Here is a 17059-nt window from a genome sequence, read left to right on the forward strand (position 1 = left end):
TCAGTGAAACATAAATAAAAATGGGGAACATACCAAGTTGTCTTGTCCTTGCATTGTCTTTCCCCATGAGGACCATAATGCTCTCCAGCTCTTCTGGAGAGAAACTGTCGCCATCTCAAGGAAGGAGGCAGTGAGTGACAAGAGTGGTAGGAAAACAAAAGTATGTACAGGGAGCGCACAGAGTCTTGCTTTTCATGGTGAAAGCTTTCCACAGAGTGGTGACAGACACACCCCCCCCCACCCCCAAATGTAGATGATCTTCAGGCTGTGAAAGAACAAAGTATTATGAAAAAGAAGGTAGCTTTCCTCACCCATCTTGAATGAAAAACTTTAGGGAATTGAATTTTGTCATCTACAGATCTGTGTCACGTACTTGCTTTTTTGACAGCTAGACAAACCTGGCAGGCAACTCTGGATTTAGGTATCTGCTAGTCAACTACAATTTCTCCTGGAAGGCATTTTGACTGGCACTGTACAAGTGCCGAATTAGCCAAAGCAAATTTGGTGAATGTGACTTTGTTCATTCACTTCTGAGAATTAAAGGTCGTCTTGCCTTTATGCTAAAGCCATGTTCACCAGGAAGCCCACAGTAACTTAAAAGAATTCTTCATTTCTTAGCATACGGACTTTTTCCAGTGTGGCGGTGTACTTCTTCTGCAACAGCTTTGCTCGATTCATTGTATTTCAGGAGTTGTCTGCCTCAGAACAAAGGACCTGTTTCTGTTTGGGGTAAACTTCTGTTCACATCATATGCACTGTGCCAAACCCTAAGGAGTTTGATGAGGGGTGCAGTGTGAAGCTCTGTATCTTACCCTTTTATGATGGCCTCTCTTTCCAAAATGCTTGTTTTTCATTAGTGTAATGATTATTTGTGGGAATCCTGGAGAAGGGAAGAGCCCTTGCAGTCTTCCGCTGTTGTCCTTTACAGGGAAATTGTGTCTGATTTGCCATTTGTCCATGCAATGCTTCTTTTGGAAGTTTTATCCCTGTTTTCAGTGAGCAAGATTGCTATCTTCTGAGAGTTTGTCCTGTTTTTAAATAAAATGAAAAACTTGATACTCTTTAAGTCCTGGAAAGACCCCTCAGAGAGCAGTTACTAGTTCAGGAGAAGGAATTCCTTTGTCTGTTCACTGAAATGGAGGAATGTTCTCAGGGCGTCCGTCTGAGCAGAGGATCCAATGAGGATTTCATTTATGGGGAAACCAAGACTTCTGAAACTCTCTCTTAAGTGAGACTTGACAGAGACTTGACCCTGATTAAAAAAATTGTGTAGACATCCAGCTTCTCATTTGTTTCAGTGTTAGGTGAGGTGCCTTCATGCTTTTTTAATTCCATTAATGTGTTTTACTGGAGTTACAGACACCTTTTGACCTGGAATGAAGATGCAGAAGTGAATCTCTATGTTGAGCTTTCAGGTGCTGAGTTTTGCATGCTTCCTCTGAGCGTTGTAGACAGCTGTCAGTCATAATGTTTGGAGTGCCTCACAAGAAGCATCTGCTTTTGGAGCAGTGGATACAAAATATTAAAGATACGGTTATATATTCTCTTCGATGCCTGGGCCTTTTGGTCTTTATTCAGTCTTGCATCTCTTGTACCATTCTCTAAGGTGGTTTTCCTAGCAAACCATTGTATAAAGCCTGTTGTCACAGGCAAAGATGCAGATGTACCAAATACTTCTCTGTTTTTTTCATTACTTTGTTTTTTTTCAGGTGGGAAGGGAATTGAACAGCCCTTACTTATGCTGTATGCAAATTGAGTACAGGAGTAATGTTGCCTTCCAAAAATTCAGATGAGGAAGCACCACATCTTCTATTGCTTGGCCAAGCCACAGGCTGCCAATTACCACTATGGGTTAATATTGTAGACCACCTTGAAAGAAAATGTTTGCTGCGCATTGCCCTTTTATCTTAAATAGCAGATTTGTTCCAGAGCTTGCATGCTATCAAGAAGCTATCATGCTTCGGTACAGCAAGCAAGTATGCAAAGACAATATCAAATCTCAGCTATTTGTAAAACCTTTCTTCTATACCTATTCTGCAATATAATTTGCTTAAGATTTTGCTCTTAAAACCGAAAAGACAACCAATGCTATTACTGAAATGCACTTTCATTTCGTCTTTAAGGCAAAGATTCGAAGTCTGAAGGAATCAACCCATCTCCAGTATCTTTGGTACCAGAAGAGAAGGTCTCTTTTGGTCTCTATGCACTGTCAGTTTCTTCATTTACAGTGGCAAAAATAAGGAAAGTTTACAACAAGTTGGATAGTAAAGCTATTGCCAAACAGGTATGTTGGGAAATGAGTTGGTTAACGCGTACTACTCGTTTGTTCTTATCTTTTAACTTCTTTGAAGGCAATTTGCTCAATGCAACCAGGAACAATAATGTACTTGTCAGAAGAGTTGCCCATAATCACTTTCATGTCTTTAAAAAAAAAAATTTAAAAAAAAAATCGAGGAAGATTGTACCCCTAGATTTTATTTGCATTCTTGAAATTGCTAGCAGCTATATATCTTTTGGAGATATTTTGGCTTTTTTAATGTAGATGGTAGTTGTAATCCTGTTGAAAAACAGTTAAGATTATATTGTTGAACAATATTTCTACTGTTGCAGATGACCAAAGCTGATAGCTCAGTCCTTTGACTGTGATTCAGATTTGGAAACCAGAATATCGGTTTATATTTTTCTTCAAAGTACATTAAAAGTCAGTGAATTATTTGTACAAAGGACCATCTATGAAGAAAGGCTGAGAGAGTTGGGGTTGCTCAGCCTGAAGAAGGGAAGGCTCTGAGGAGACTGTATTGCAGCCTTCCAATACATACAGGGGCTTATAAGAACAACGGAGAGAGACTTTTTACCTGGGTGTGTAGTGACGGGACAAGGGGCAAGGGTTTTAAACTGAAAGAAGGTGGATTTAGATTGGGCATAAGGACGAAACTTTTTGCCATGAGGGTGGTGAGACACTAGAAGAGGTTGCCTAGAGAAGCTGTGAATGCCCCATCCCTGGAACTGTTTGAGGTCAGGTGTGACGGGTCTTTGAGCAACCTGATTTAGTGGAAGATGTCCTTGCCCACAGGAGAGGGATTGGACTAGATGATCTTTAAAGGTCCCTTTCAACCCAAACCATTCCATGATCCAGTGGAATTTTTTTTAAAGTTAGATTCATCTTCCTTAAACTTTGGAGACTGGAGATTTCTCTTTACTTTAGAGAATGTCCTAACGACTCTAGCAGAGCTCTGTTTTGTTATGTTACTCACTCTTTATCACAGGAGAAAAATGCACAAGTTGTGTTCAGGCTTACATAAAAAAACCTCTTCCCTTTAGCCCTTGCTTTTTTTCTTGTTTTGTTCAGCTGGCGATTTCTTCTCATGAAAATGCCACGCCTGTGAAGCTGCTACATAACTCAGCAGGGCATTTGAATGGACCAGCGCGCTCCATTGGTGCAGCTTTGATAGGATATTTAGGTGAGTTGAGTACTTGAGAATTACTATGTTTAAACATGATTAATTACTTGTCAGTAAGAACTTAGGTCTAGAATATAAATCATGTAACTGATGAATGTTAATGGTACATTATTAAATTTATTTAACATTTTTATATTTTATGGACATACTATTATCTTTTTTCTTTTTTGCTAACATGGGATGCTTGTTTCAGTTTATATGAATTATCATTATGAAAATATACTTAATTACTTTGCCTTAGGTCATAAACTATTTTCCAGTGCAATATTTCCGTCACCTCCTCTTCTGAGGTGTCATAGTTCTTCTAGTGATATTCTTTTCATAATTCAAGCAATGCTAGAATGCAAATTACTTGCGTGTATTCACAATTATTTCCTACAAGAATTAGATTAGATTTGATTTGATTTTAATTTCTTTTCTCTGCCTATGCTCAGGAGTAAGAACATTTGTCCCCAAGCCTGTTGCCACTACACTGCAGTACATTGGTGGAGCTGCTGCTATTTTGGGACTTGTAGCCATGGCATCGGATGTAGAAGGGTTGTATGCAGCTGTGAAGGCCTTGGTCTGTGTGGTAAAGAGCAATCCACTAGCCAGCAAAGAAATGGAAAGAATCAGAGGTTATCAGGTACATAAGAAATGTCTTAAAACAGACCAGGCTGATGGAATTTCCCTGTCTGTCCTAGCTGTTCCTGGGGTTCCTGAGTTTCTGCTCTTAAGTTTACTGAGCTCTTGGCTGATTAGCATAGATGAGTTATTTAGGATGGCTTTTAAAGGAGAGGGTGGAAAGTTTGCTAAGCAGTTGTGCACATTTAGCTGCTGTGCTGAAACTGACCCTTCATTAATAGCATGGAAGAGCACAACTACAGCACTTAGATGATTCTTTTCCTGTGATTGTGAATCCACCCCTGCAAGCTTGGCAGCTTCTGTCTCCGTGATCTGCCAGCAAGAGAGGAGGGTAGGGACACGTGAAGAAAACTGAACAAGTAGACTCCTAGAATCATCATTTTGAGGAGACTGCACAGACTTTATAGTTAGTGATGCTGTTTGCTTTCAAGCCAAAGGCTTCGTAATTCTCCATTGGGGTGGGGAAAGTGCAATCAGTTATGCAGAAGGATTTGTTGACTGACTTTAAAAGATGCTCACGTGACCAATGTATTTCATGAAGACGGCTTTACTGAAACAGAAAGTTTGTGCTGTGGTTTGGGTGGCGTATTTACAAACCTTGTAATGCTAATGGCTAGTTGAAACATATTATTCCATGTAGCCTGTTGCAGACCTTGGCTTACTTTGACCAAACAAATCTAGACAGTGCCCTTGCACCATAAGCAGTCAGTGGATCAATACATACAACCTTACATTCCACTTGTATTGACCTCAGCAAAGAGCATGGTTTGAGAGAGATTCCCAGAAATCTGTATATCTTTAGTAATGTTTCAAGGAGGATGGTGAAGCTGAACAGGCCAGTATGTTGAGAGCTTAACAAGTTTGCATCAGAAGATAAGAAATAGCAATAGTACATCTGGCAATTTGTTTTTTCTCAACCCAGATTATAACAAGTTTGAGCAGAAATGAGGACTAAAAGGACAAACTTCTACGGTCATACCTAGGGCAACAAAGGGTAGTGAGAAAAAAGAAGGTCAGGCTTATTCAGATTTATGTTGTCATGGCTACTTTTCTTCAGTGCCAGAATCCTCTCATCTGTGCGTGCAGTACTCTAGGGGTGCTCTATTTAAGTCTGCCGTGTCCACGGTTGCTGTCCAGGAACACAACTATCTGAGAATGTATCGTGTGCTGTCTTAAACTGTGACTGACTACCAGAGAGCTGAGGTGCGTCTGTGTGTGCCTAATCTTCAGGGCCTAGATACTGTCTGCAGTGTAGAACAGATGTTTTATGAGCTGGATGTGCCCCTTTTCTAATCAACTGTAATGCCACTTTCAAGCTTTTTCATCAAGAGTATCAACTATCAGACATACTTTAAGGGCCTTCTCAAAAGGGACATTTCATCCATGCTTCTTTGTGCTTAGACAATGTTGCTATGTGTTCATAGGCTACTAATTCCTTTTCTGTTTACTTGTTCAAGTTGCTGGCAATGCTGTTGAAGAAGAAACGATCCCTTCTGAACAGCCACATACTCCATCTGACCTTTTCCTTGGTGGGAACTGTCGATAGCGGGCACGAGACCTCCATTATTCCAAATTCTGCTGCCTTCCAGGATCTGCTCTGTGATTTTGAAGTACGTAAAGCGGCACAGAAAAGTGATGATGATACTGGATAGTGAATAAGTCAGGTGCTGAGAGCATACCTTAAATTATTGAACAACAGCAAGCTAGGTTGTTATCCTGAGAACTTACTATTTCATATATAGTACTGTAAATATGTATAGTACTTGCTGAGCAGCAAGATTATTGGTAACTTTTCCTGATGAAATGGCTTGAATCACTGTAGAAACAATGAATGGGTACCACAGATGTTTCTGCTTTTTGTCGTTCTAGAAGATACGTTTTGTAGTTTTCTGTTCTGCAGCGATTTCTTTTAACCTGTGTGTTCTACTGCAGTACATATATCGAGGCATGAAAAACATACTGAAAATAACAGTAGGAGGTAAACTTTCGACATAGCACATAGGAATCACTTTATCATACGTCTCCTGCAAAGTTAATAGTAGGGCAGTTAAAATTCTGCTTGCACGACCTATGAAATATTTAAGCGTTGTTGTGTTAAACTAAAGAAAGTAGAAAAGTTCAGAAAGAAATGCTAATGTAATAGAGGCTGATAAACAGCGTTATACAATGCATAGAACTCATCGTTTAGTGTTTGCTCCTTTGGCATTATCTGTACCTGACACAGACTGAGTAAAAGTATTCTGATTCACATATACTAAAATAAATAAATAAATTTACTAACACCACTATTAATCCAGCTATAAGATACTGACTTAATAGTGCAAGTCCATCTTGCACAAATGGCTTTATGGAGTTATCCATTTCTATTTTTTAGGTGTCTTCCATTTCCTTTTTTTAGATGTCTATTTGAGTATTTCAGAGCACTCCTGGAAACTTTTAAGGGTCTTGTCTGTGAAGAAACTCCTGCTGCTTACTATAGCCTTTATTTTAATAAAATCAACTGGCCCTGTTAACTTTTTTTTTTCGAGAGCTTAAAGGTCTTCAATGCACCCAACCAGCCCCCCTTGCCAAGATCAACAATACACTATAATTATGGCACAAAAAAAGAGGAAGTGAAAAGGGCAAACTTGAGCCTTTTTTTTTTTTTTTAACCTTAGTGGGGATCTAATACAGAGGAAATTTGTCACCCACCGAAGTTTACTCCTTTTTTTTTGAGGCGTAATATTAAAACTAGAAATAAATTTGTGCCATGTCTAAACATAAATTCTTCAGTATCATGTAACTAGTTATTCTTTAACAAACCTTTTAAATTACAATAATGCTTCCTTTCTGATCACAAAATTAAACATAGACTTAATAGCAGTTATTACATCTATAAGAGGTAATATTTGTGGCAGAGGTCTTAAAGTAGATGAATTGTTTAGCAGGGAAGAGTGTGAATCACAGCCCAGCTCCTTTTACAGTGAGGCATGAATTCTGCTGAAGAATACTCTTCTCTTTTCTTTTTTTTTTTCTTTCCCCCATAAATGAACCAGCTGAGAAATTTCATCAATGGTATATAGTCACTCAGACAGCAACTACTGTACGAAAGTTCCAATTTCCTATTGTTTAGTTCATGTCTTTCCTTTTTTCCCCCTGAAGACCAAGAACAACTGGAGAACAAATACACTTAAGAGACTAAAAAAATAAAAAAATATGCAAGTCATAAGTCTGTGAGTCACTAAGAAGAAACTTTACAAAAGCCTCAGGTTTTGACTTTTTCTATTATTATTATTTATTTTACTTCTGTATTCAGAAATCAGTGACCCAAATATTTCACTTACATTGGATAAATTAGATGTTCTTACTCTTATGCTAAACAGGGAAATGAAAATATTTGTTCCGATCATTTTAGATGATAAGATTAGAAGAAAAGCAAAAGCTAGAAAGCTTTTCATTTAAGCCAGTTTTATACACCAGAGCACCAAGTATTAATTATGCTTTGTTCAATAGCAAGTCAATTTTAAGATTTGCAGCTATAACTGTGAGATTTTTGGCTTTTATATATTTTATTACTTCTATTGATTGAACAATTGATTTTTTTTTTTTTTGGAGGATCTAAATCATTTAAATAATCTAAAATTATGTGCAGGAAATGCTGGGTAAAGATTAAAAAAAAAAAAAAATCAGGGAAGACCCTGAGTTCAGTCTTGGCAGAAGATAGTAAGTTAATTTTACAAAGAGAAAATCTTCACTTAAGCCAAATAAACTTAACATGGCATTTTGCATCAGCCTTGTTATTGGGGTTTACTCCTTTGGAGTTATTGCACCATCTGTTTAAAGAGAAATTCCAGGTAGCGTGTAAATTTTTTGTCTAGAACTCTTTAAAAGAACTCTTAAAGAGTTTTCAGCGTTATATGCTAACAGAATATGTTTGGTACCAATGTGTGTTTCTTTAGTCTTCGCTAGTATATTTAATACTTATCTGAAGTTGAAGAATAAACAATTGAGAACCTTGCAATGAGCTTTTGAGCGCAATGGCCAGATAAATAGTCATATAGATGAACAGTTTTAATCTCTTCAAGCCTTTCATAACCTTTGATATACTAATGTCCAGTTTTTAATCTTAAAGTGGATTTGTGTACAAAACATATAATTGTTTATTCTGTATTTCAGGTCTGGCTTCATGCACCCTATGAGCTTCATCTGTCATTATTTGAGCACTTCATAGAACTTCTCACTGAGTCCAGGTATGAGCCAATGCCAGCCTGGTAATGAGACTTACAGGATTAGGTAATATGTAGAGGGTGTTCCAATTTTAAATTGCCACCTCCTTTCTTTCCTTCTTCCAGTGAAGCGGCAAAGAACGCTAAGTTAATGAGGGAATTCCAACTCATCCCAAGACTGCTCTTGACCCTTCGAGATATGTCTCTGTCCCAGCCTACTATTGCTGCGATTAGTAATGTGCTGAGCTTTCTGCTTCAAGGCTTCCCTAGCAGCTACGACTTGCTCAGGTAGCCCATACCTATGATAATTCTGGCTTTTGTGGTTTTATTACATTGGTGATCTTGGTCAAAAATACATAATGGTAATACTGCTGTGGAGTAAGTAATGTGAAATGCTCAGGTACTGATTTTTTTCCTCTAAGAAGTAATTGAACTAGACCTAGGCAATAATTTTGTTAATGCCTTGATTTGCATATTAAATTCAGCTTGTATCTAAACAGGTATGACTGAATGATTAAACTGGCTTAATGTTCTGCAGGCGAAAAGCGAAGGTGCCATATTGCAGCTCCCTTGTTCATGTGAAGCACTGAGCACTCTTCTTCAATAGCATTGAATATTACTTCAATGTATACTCCAAAGATGGAGTATCATGATACTTCTGGTTAAAATGCAGCTTTGATTACTTTCCCACAGGAAAGGTTTAGTTCAAGATTTTTTCTTAATCATCACTATGTAGAAAAATATTTAAGGCTGTCAGATATAGTACTATTAATTCTGACTGATGGAAGTTGCATAAATAATTGCAGTTCATATGTACAGGAGTATTTGAAATGCTTTTAAATGAGTTCAACTCCTGGAAAACTTGATTTTTCTCATCTCCCATTTCATGATAATGGAAATGGATAAAATATTGCAGGGCTTGGGGACTCTTTGCATATGAGTGGTCATGTTTTCAGCTTCTTACTTTAAGTAAAATTAAAGGTGTCAGAAGCATCAACCTGAACATCTTACCTGTCTTTGTTTTAATTATGCAGGACAAAAAATGATTCAAGAATAAAACTGTTGATTTTATGCTTAAATGGTTACAAAACAGATTGTAGAATGCCTGTCTGACTGTTTCTTGTTCTCCTTCCTGGAAATAAAAATGAAAAATATTGTATAACTTGGGAAAAGTTACACTAGCTAGGGACCATTTCAGGTTAGTTTCAGAGGAGAGAGGAATATATTGTATCTCCTTTCTTTGAGTAGCACAATCATGATCTTGTCTTGGAAAACCATGACCTTGTGTTACATCACCTCAAGCTATAGGCATAAATGTTATACCAGAGTCAAGTAATCACTGTTTTTGATGTGATACTTGTTCAGCTGTAATGGTTTGAGAATAATATTTTGTTCTCCTTTCTTTAACTTGTGTTCTTTTTACTAGGACTTGGTGGTATCTCCCAGTCTCCTTTCTTGAATCCTAGCATTTTCAGGGTCCCTTACCTTCAGACTTGTCTGCAAAGATTCCATTAATTACTACACATTAAATTGGGTTTTGGCTAGTAACTTTAGGTGGAGACCATTTTCCTCAATCTTCAGGTGTGAGAAAGTTGATGGTTTTGGGTGTCGCCCTCTCACTAGTGTTACGGTTTTATATTTAACGTGAATTATTGATAGCTGAGAGTGCATCTGTCATATCAATGAATGATGTTGTTTTTCTATATACATCAAGGTTTGGACAGTTCATCTCTTCCACTTTACCTACATTTGCAGTCTGTGAGAAGTTTGTGGTCATGGAAATAAACAATGAAGAAAAGCTTGATAGTGGTAAGTGATGGCGTGGCTTAGAAGCAGTAGAAGAGAAATACTTTGTGATCGCTTCTGTGCTTGAACACTTAAAATGTAGAAATAGTGTCATTAGCAGTATTGAAATTTTGTTATAACCCGGCTGTTGGTTAGTTGTGGTACTTCAGTTTTCCGTACTGCATGCAAAGCAGTGCAAAACCAATGTACTCTTGTTTTGTTTTCCTTCATTTAACACTGCATGGTTTTGTTCTGCTTCCTCCACTCGCTCGTTCAGCTGTGCATCTCTGCTTCTTTGCAGGGAGAGAAAAAAGACAAAAATGGATTACTAGGTGCATCTGCCCTCCAGGTGTGGAGGAAGTGAAAGAATTAAGACAGTCTAGGGTTTTTTTTGGGGGGGGAAGGAGGGGGGGGGGGGGAGTTTCTTACTGTCCTTCAAGAATGCTTATATTGAATTGTTTTGAGACCATTTCTACCGTTGTTTTCCTAAAGAAAAAAGGCTTATGCAATTGCGTTTTCAGTCAGTCTCCCTGACAGAAATGTTTTAGCCCCACAGTGAATGTCACCCAAATAACTGGAAGGGGGTGTCCAAAGATCCTATGTTTCTACATCTCTTGAGAATATACTGGTGCACAGGGGCAAGTGAGAGAAGTGTTTCTGCTTTACGTTTAGCTTTATTAGTCTGCTTTCCCAAAGAACAGGGTTTAGGCAGTCTACACATTCATCATTATCCCCCTGTGCCTCTCCTGTTCCTTCTGAATACTTTTGCTTATTGCAGTCTCAAAGATTATTAAATTTGTCCTTTTTAGTGAAAAAGAGGGAGTGGGTATTGGAGAGAGATCCAGATTGGTGTTCCCACTACAGGCCAGCCATGGTTTTTTCCCAGGCTAACCACAGCCTGAGCTGCTTTTTGCCTGCCTGGAGGACTGAAGAACCTTGGGGAGAAATTCAGGCTGTGCAGGAATGGAGAGAGAAGCTTTTGAGGCAAAGGACATGAGATTTGTAGGTTACTGGACTTCACCAGTTCTGCTGTACTTCTGCCATAGAAGATGCTTTGTGTTCGCGTCTGTGACTTGTGCACAAAACCTTGGCCCAGAAAGCGTCCGTTTATCTGTCTTAATTTTTGCACGTAGCCTCAAGTTGCGATTTTGGTTTTTTTTAAATAATGTAAAAAAGTAGTCTTCCTTTGACAGCATAAGGTACAATAAGAGGGATTCACAAAATAATTGTAAAGCTAGTCCTGAGCTGCATGTATTGGCTTGTTTTGCAGTGCGTTTTTCAACTAATGATGAGTTTGGGGATCTGTCAAAAGAAAAGGAAACTAATTTTTCTCTCCATTTCTTAGATTTGGAGGGATTTGGGAACTATCAGGTTTTTTTTTTCTTGGGATTTCACACCCCACCCCAGATTGCATAATGCAAAATGTTTATCCAACTACTGTATTGTGGGGTTGGGGGAGGGGGAGAGGATGGGGGTGGAGTGCGTGTTTGATGGTTTTTGTGTCTCTACCTGCCAGGAGTGACTAGCTTAGCTAATTTGGACCACCTCTGTTTAGATTATTGTCTGAGAAGCTGTGATTCCATTTTACCCATTCTTCAAACTGACCAAACTCTGTGTAATAGTGATAATGGGGCACCAAGCATTTCTCAGCAGTCTGTAGCAGGCTGCCTGCACTTTAGCATGGCTTCCTTGTGACCTGAGTGGGATCAGGTTGTGTTTGCTTACGTATGGAATTTATTAATAGCCTTTAAAAAGTCCAAGTTACAAAAGCCTAAATTTGCCTTTTTTTTTTTTTCCCTTTTTTCTACTTTATTTTTTAGGAACAGAGGATGATTTTGGAGGACTTGTTTCAGCTAATCTTATTCTGCTGCGGAACAGGCTTTTAGATATCCTTCTGAAACTTCTGTATACATCTAAAGAAAAGACAACTGTTAATTTGCAGTAAGTACAAAAAAAACTTGAGAGAGAGAACAGATATAATTTTTTATTTGAAGGGGAAGAATTATACATCCCCCTTTTGATTCACTAATTGAATTACATTATTTTATAGGAACTATTGAATGATTTATGCAGATGTCACTGAATTAGCTTTGAGCATGCTAGGAGAAATGGAATGCATGATTATTGAGTTGTATGCTGTCAGTTGTGGTAGCAAGAATGATAGTACTAAGCAGATGCTGGTGTAACTAACATGTATCTTCCAGCTATTGCATTACTTGGTTTTTGTTTTGAATCTTTAAAAACAAAAAAGTTTAAGACCATGGTTGATAGCATTAGTAGAAACTTATGCTTCAAGTTAGGAACAATAGAAGTAAATATCAGCAGGAGAGGAATATACATAGTAGATGTGTGGGGAGATTGCTTGCTTCTTATTGTTACTTCATGGAAGAAAAATAATGTTTGTAAGATTGTTAATTTTAAAACTTTGAGGGACAGAGGATCACAAGTGAGTAGGATGCAGTGGGAACAAGTGTGGATGTCTGGCTACCTTGATTTTATTTTTAAGTTTTGTTATCTGGAGAGCCAGTTCTTTAACGCTCTGCTTTGCTCACGTACTTCTTGGTGTTGTTTTCTCATAACTTCATATGTGGCTATAGAGAAAATAAAACCTGTCGGAAGAGAAAACTTGTGTTTTTAGAGAAGTGGGATAGTCAGCTACTCATTTGGTTAAGAGCAAATGGCTTCAAGTAGAGGTTATCGTTAGGATCATTGACCCTAGAATGCCCTTTAGGTCCTTGAAATCGCATGTGAGGGAACATGATATTACAGTTCAATGAGGCACTAGAGTCATATAAGTGAGTTGGAGAAGAGACTTTGAAACACTGTCAAGTTAAACCTTGATAAAATATAACTTTCAAGCAACTGCCCAGTAGGCTGTATTGAGTCTGGAGGTTTTTTTTGGACGTGTATGGCATATGTAGATTATGTAGTGATTGACTGAGCATTGGTTGACATACAACCTAAACCAGTTTGAGATTTTCCGCAATACTGCTTTAAAAAACAAAAAAAGGAAGAAAAAAAAAAAGACCATATTCTTTCAAATATTCCCAAGCAACTCTTCCCTTAATAAAAAAAAAAAAAAACAAACCAAAAAAACCAACAAAAACCTTCATTTTTTAATACCAGTTTATTAAAAAGGCTTGTGAAAGCGCTCTACCTATGTATGGCTCAATAAAAAGTATTTAGAAATTAGAATTTGTGGACAAATGTTTCCAGTTCAGCATTCCACATTTGTTATCAAAAGCAGCAATTGGGGAAATCTCATGCAATGGAATAGTCCCAGGATCTGTGTTTAGTCTTCCCTTTCTGCTAAACAAATACACTGCAAGTGTTCCATTTAACAAGATTTGGTGAGCAACATTTCTTGTTGTGTAGCAAACTTACCTAAGAATTCAGTTAACTCTGTGATAGATCTGAATTTTCTCTGATCTTGAAGTTTGCCCTGTAGTGGAGGATGCTGATTTTTGCTATCTAGTAGGAAACGAAATGCTGTAAAATGTGACTTTTTTTTTTTTTCTCTTTAATTAGGGCTTGTGAAGAACTGGTCAAGACACTGGGTTTTGATTGGATTATGATGTTTATGGAAGAACATCTGCATTCCACCACGGTCACAGCAGCCATGCGAATTCTTGTGGTCCTGTTGAGTAATCAGTCCATACTTATCAAATTTAAGGAGGGTCTCAGTGGTGGAGGCTGGCTGGATCAGACAGATTCTGTCTTGACCAATAAGATTGGTACTGTGCTAGGTATGGCATCTCAGCCCCCTCATGACTGAAGGATTGCATGGGAACTTGTGTGCGTATGTGTTGAGGCGAGGGTTATTGTATGAATATTGTCTGGCAGATGCATCCTTTCTGTTAGTGTTGTCTGTGCTGCAATCAGATGCCTCTGCACTTCGTTTTTCTTACAACTAAGAGTTAGATTTCCTAGGCAAAAGGGAGTGGTTTTACAAAACTGCCCTTCAGTTGACATTACACAGATTTCATTGTAGTTCAGTATTACCTCATCATCTGCATGAAGCCTGTGTAGCTAATCAGTTTTTCCTGTTACTGTCATGGTGAGGTTAAGTATGTCCTGTGGGCAGGCACATCTGAGCTAGATGCAAAGGTAGCATAGCACCTTACGTACATAGCTAATAATAAAGATTCAATAACATTTAATTAGTTAGAGCATCATGTGGTGTTATACCTGAGCTGCTTTGTCTAGTGAGTTCTGTGCCAATTAGATGTACCAGTTTGGATTTTTATCTTGGGAATTTCTGTGTTTGTGGTATCATCTCATCTTTTCTTTTCCTCTCCCTCTCCTGCATTCTTCTGCACGCACGCAAGCTCGCACTCTCTCTCTTATTAAAGACTTAATTTGCAGGTTCTTAAAGCCTCATTTATCCAGGTTATCAGACCTTTCCGTTACCCCATGTGATCTAGAATTCTGTGTATAAGGCTTTAGTGCTACAGGGCCCATTTTGAGCATCTCTAAGCTGTCTGAAATGCATCTCCAAGTGTCTGAAATAACAGATGTAAATTCTGTGTAGACAGGTGTAGTGGCAGTTTTCCGTGGACCTGTTTGTTTTGTTTTGTTTTGTTTTTTTTAGTCAAAATAAGATAGTGCTTTTCAGATGAATGTCCATTCAGACCCTGATGCAAACCCATTGACATTAAATGAGAGTCTTTCATGAGCTTGAGTAGGCTTTAGATCAGGGCAGTGGTATTAATAGTACTTTCAACTTAATTGTTTATAAAATGACTGTACAAGGAGCCATCTCGCTGTGTTGCAGCAGTATATGATCTGTTTCTGTGCTAAAGATTTTTCTGAATTGGTTTATTATAAGGAAATAATTGTGAAGTGTTGTTGAAGTGATCTTACTTCAGGAAGAAGGCTTTTCCTGAAATGAAAATATAAAGTCCATTTTTTTTCTGCTTTGTCTCTTTGAAATCTATCAAAGTATCTTATGCTGTCTTGTAATTTTTTGCATAAATAAAACTGTCTATTAAGTCTATTTACAGTGGTTTCCCATAATATATCCCTCAGGATATTCAACTAGGAACATAGGATGGTTCTTTGTGTTACTAATGAATTAGGAAGGTTAAGGAAAACAGTTTTTCTGAAATCTTATTACACATGCAAACATTTATTGTTAATGTACTATAGCATCTGTTGTTTGGCTAATTCTGATTAAGGTCCTGTATTTAAGAAACAATTTTTGCACATGCATGTGCCTTAAAATTTGAAAACCATTGATATTTTAGGGAATTGACTGTTGTTTATTCAGTAGCCACTTTAAATGTCCAATAACATAAAAATTTTCTTCAGTCACAGCATCTTTCTAAAATGAGATTTTGATTTACAATCACATTTGGAGAGCATTTGTAGAGTTTTCCTATTTTTCTTATTATAGTATCACTTTAATGGAATCCAAGCTAGACTGTGGACCAAGCAGATATTTTTAAACTTGTGTCTCATCAAATGATAGTGACAGATTATCTGATTTTCATGCCCTGTGTTTTGTAATAAATTACAACACATTAGCTCCAAGATTTCTCATGAAACCAAATATGAGCCATTTTTGTCCAAGATTACTGATGGAATTCCTGCAACTTTATAGCAAGGATTTCATTAGTCTGATTCCTGGTAGATGTTTTCTGTTTAAAAAGTCAATTTCTGGTGGAAAGAATACCTGAATTAGAGCCTCAGAAAAACAACCTGATCACTGGCAGTGCCAGAAGAATGGCTCACTATCTGTGCTGATACAGAGACTGAACTGTCTTCCTGCCTCCTTCCTCAATTGAAAATAAGCACTTCTGCTGTCCCAGTGTTTGGTTGTTTTTTTTTAAATAGGAAAATGAAATACCTAGATAGGAGGAGGGTCAGAAAAGGTGAGTTTGTGCCTCTAGTAGCACTTAAGATAAAATAAGAGCATTTAATGCTTCATACCAGCTGATTAATCAGTAACAAAACAGCTGAAACAAGATGCCTCTGAGATATTGTTGGAAACAAATTAGCCACCCATTGACTTAAATGGGCCATGGGATCGCTGCCTGGTAATATAAATCCGTACCTGAGATTAAGGTGATACTTCCCTCTCAGCCAGCGAAATATCTCTTTTCAGAAGTCTGGGTGTTTTAAAAGTTTGAAATTGTGGTCACGGTCAGAAAATGGATCTTTGCGTGTATGCAGGGTAGCATTAGGCAATCTGTATGGAGCAGTGTCATCTATGTGGTACTGGAAGGCAATAATTTCCTTTTTTCTTTTTTATTGATTAAAAAAATCAGACATCGGAAGCAGAATTGCGTAATATGTGTGTGATAGTCTGTATACACACATTCATTTTTTACAGCATTAATTTCTGAGGAGGTACCCTGTTGAATTCACTACTTGAGTAAGAGTGAGCTTCACAGGCATTTCCCTATTAACATTGTTGGCTTTTTGTATTTTTTTTCATCTTAGGGTTTAATGTGGGCAGGAGCGCTGGTGGCAGATCAACGATCCGGGAGATTAACCGGGATGCTTGTCACTTCCCAGGCTTTCCCGTTCTGCAGTCCCTTCTCCCGAAGCACACTAATGTACCTGCACTCTATTTCCTCCTCATGGCCCTTTTCCTGCAGCAGCCAGTCACTGAACTGCCTGAAAACCTGCAGGTCAGTGCACCTGTCATCAGCAGCCGATGTAATCAGGGTTGCCAGGTAGGGATTATCTAGTAAGATGTAAATGTAATTCTGTCTGTCATGAAAGAAAATAATGGATTAACCAGGCCCCCTCGTTCTTCTCTGCAGCTGACTCTCAGTCAGCAATGTGGTGTTCAATGCTGGGTTGTTTGGGGTGGGAGGACAAGGTACCGTGGGAGTGTGTGGAAGCCAGCCTGTTATGGCATAGCTGTTGCTGGTGTCTTTCTGGTCTGTTTTGGGGTCAAATGAGAAGCAGATCCCTGGTTCGAGCTGGCATGGTGTGGGCATTGAAGGGTGCATAATTTTTTGCTTGCTTTCTTTT

General features: G+C 38.1%; 1 protein-coding gene across 5 annotated transcripts in view; it reads left to right on the forward strand.

The window, feature by feature from the left end:
* The window catches only part of WDFY3 (WD repeat and FYVE domain containing 3), a 182604-nt gene that overhangs the window by 117646 nt on the left and 47899 nt on the right, over nucleotides 1-17059 (forward strand). For 4 of the 5 annotated variants that reach the window (XM_072863213.1, XM_072863212.1, XM_072863215.1 and 1 more), the window contains 10 exons: nucleotides 2124-2284; nucleotides 3350-3461; nucleotides 3896-4086; nucleotides 5543-5695; nucleotides 8241-8314; nucleotides 8417-8578; nucleotides 10005-10099; nucleotides 11896-12016; nucleotides 13604-13821; nucleotides 16520-16755. In XM_072863213.1, the coding sequence (XP_072719314.1) occupies nucleotides 2124-2284; nucleotides 3350-3461; nucleotides 3896-4086; nucleotides 5543-5695; nucleotides 8241-8314; nucleotides 8417-8578; nucleotides 10005-10099; nucleotides 11896-12016; nucleotides 13604-13821; nucleotides 16520-16755 (1523 nt within the window). The remainder of the gene's footprint in view (nucleotides 1-2123; nucleotides 2285-3349; nucleotides 3462-3895; nucleotides 4087-5542; nucleotides 5696-8240; nucleotides 8315-8416; nucleotides 8579-10004; nucleotides 10100-11895; nucleotides 12017-13603; nucleotides 13822-16519; nucleotides 16756-17059) is intronic. The other variant, XM_072863214.1, reaches the window with a different exon arrangement.

Source organism: Ciconia boyciana, chromosome 5 (genome assembly GCF_034638445.1).
Source record: "Ciconia boyciana chromosome 5, ASM3463844v1, whole genome shotgun sequence".
Lineage (NCBI taxonomy): Eukaryota > Metazoa > Chordata > Aves > Ciconiiformes > Ciconiidae > Ciconia > Ciconia boyciana.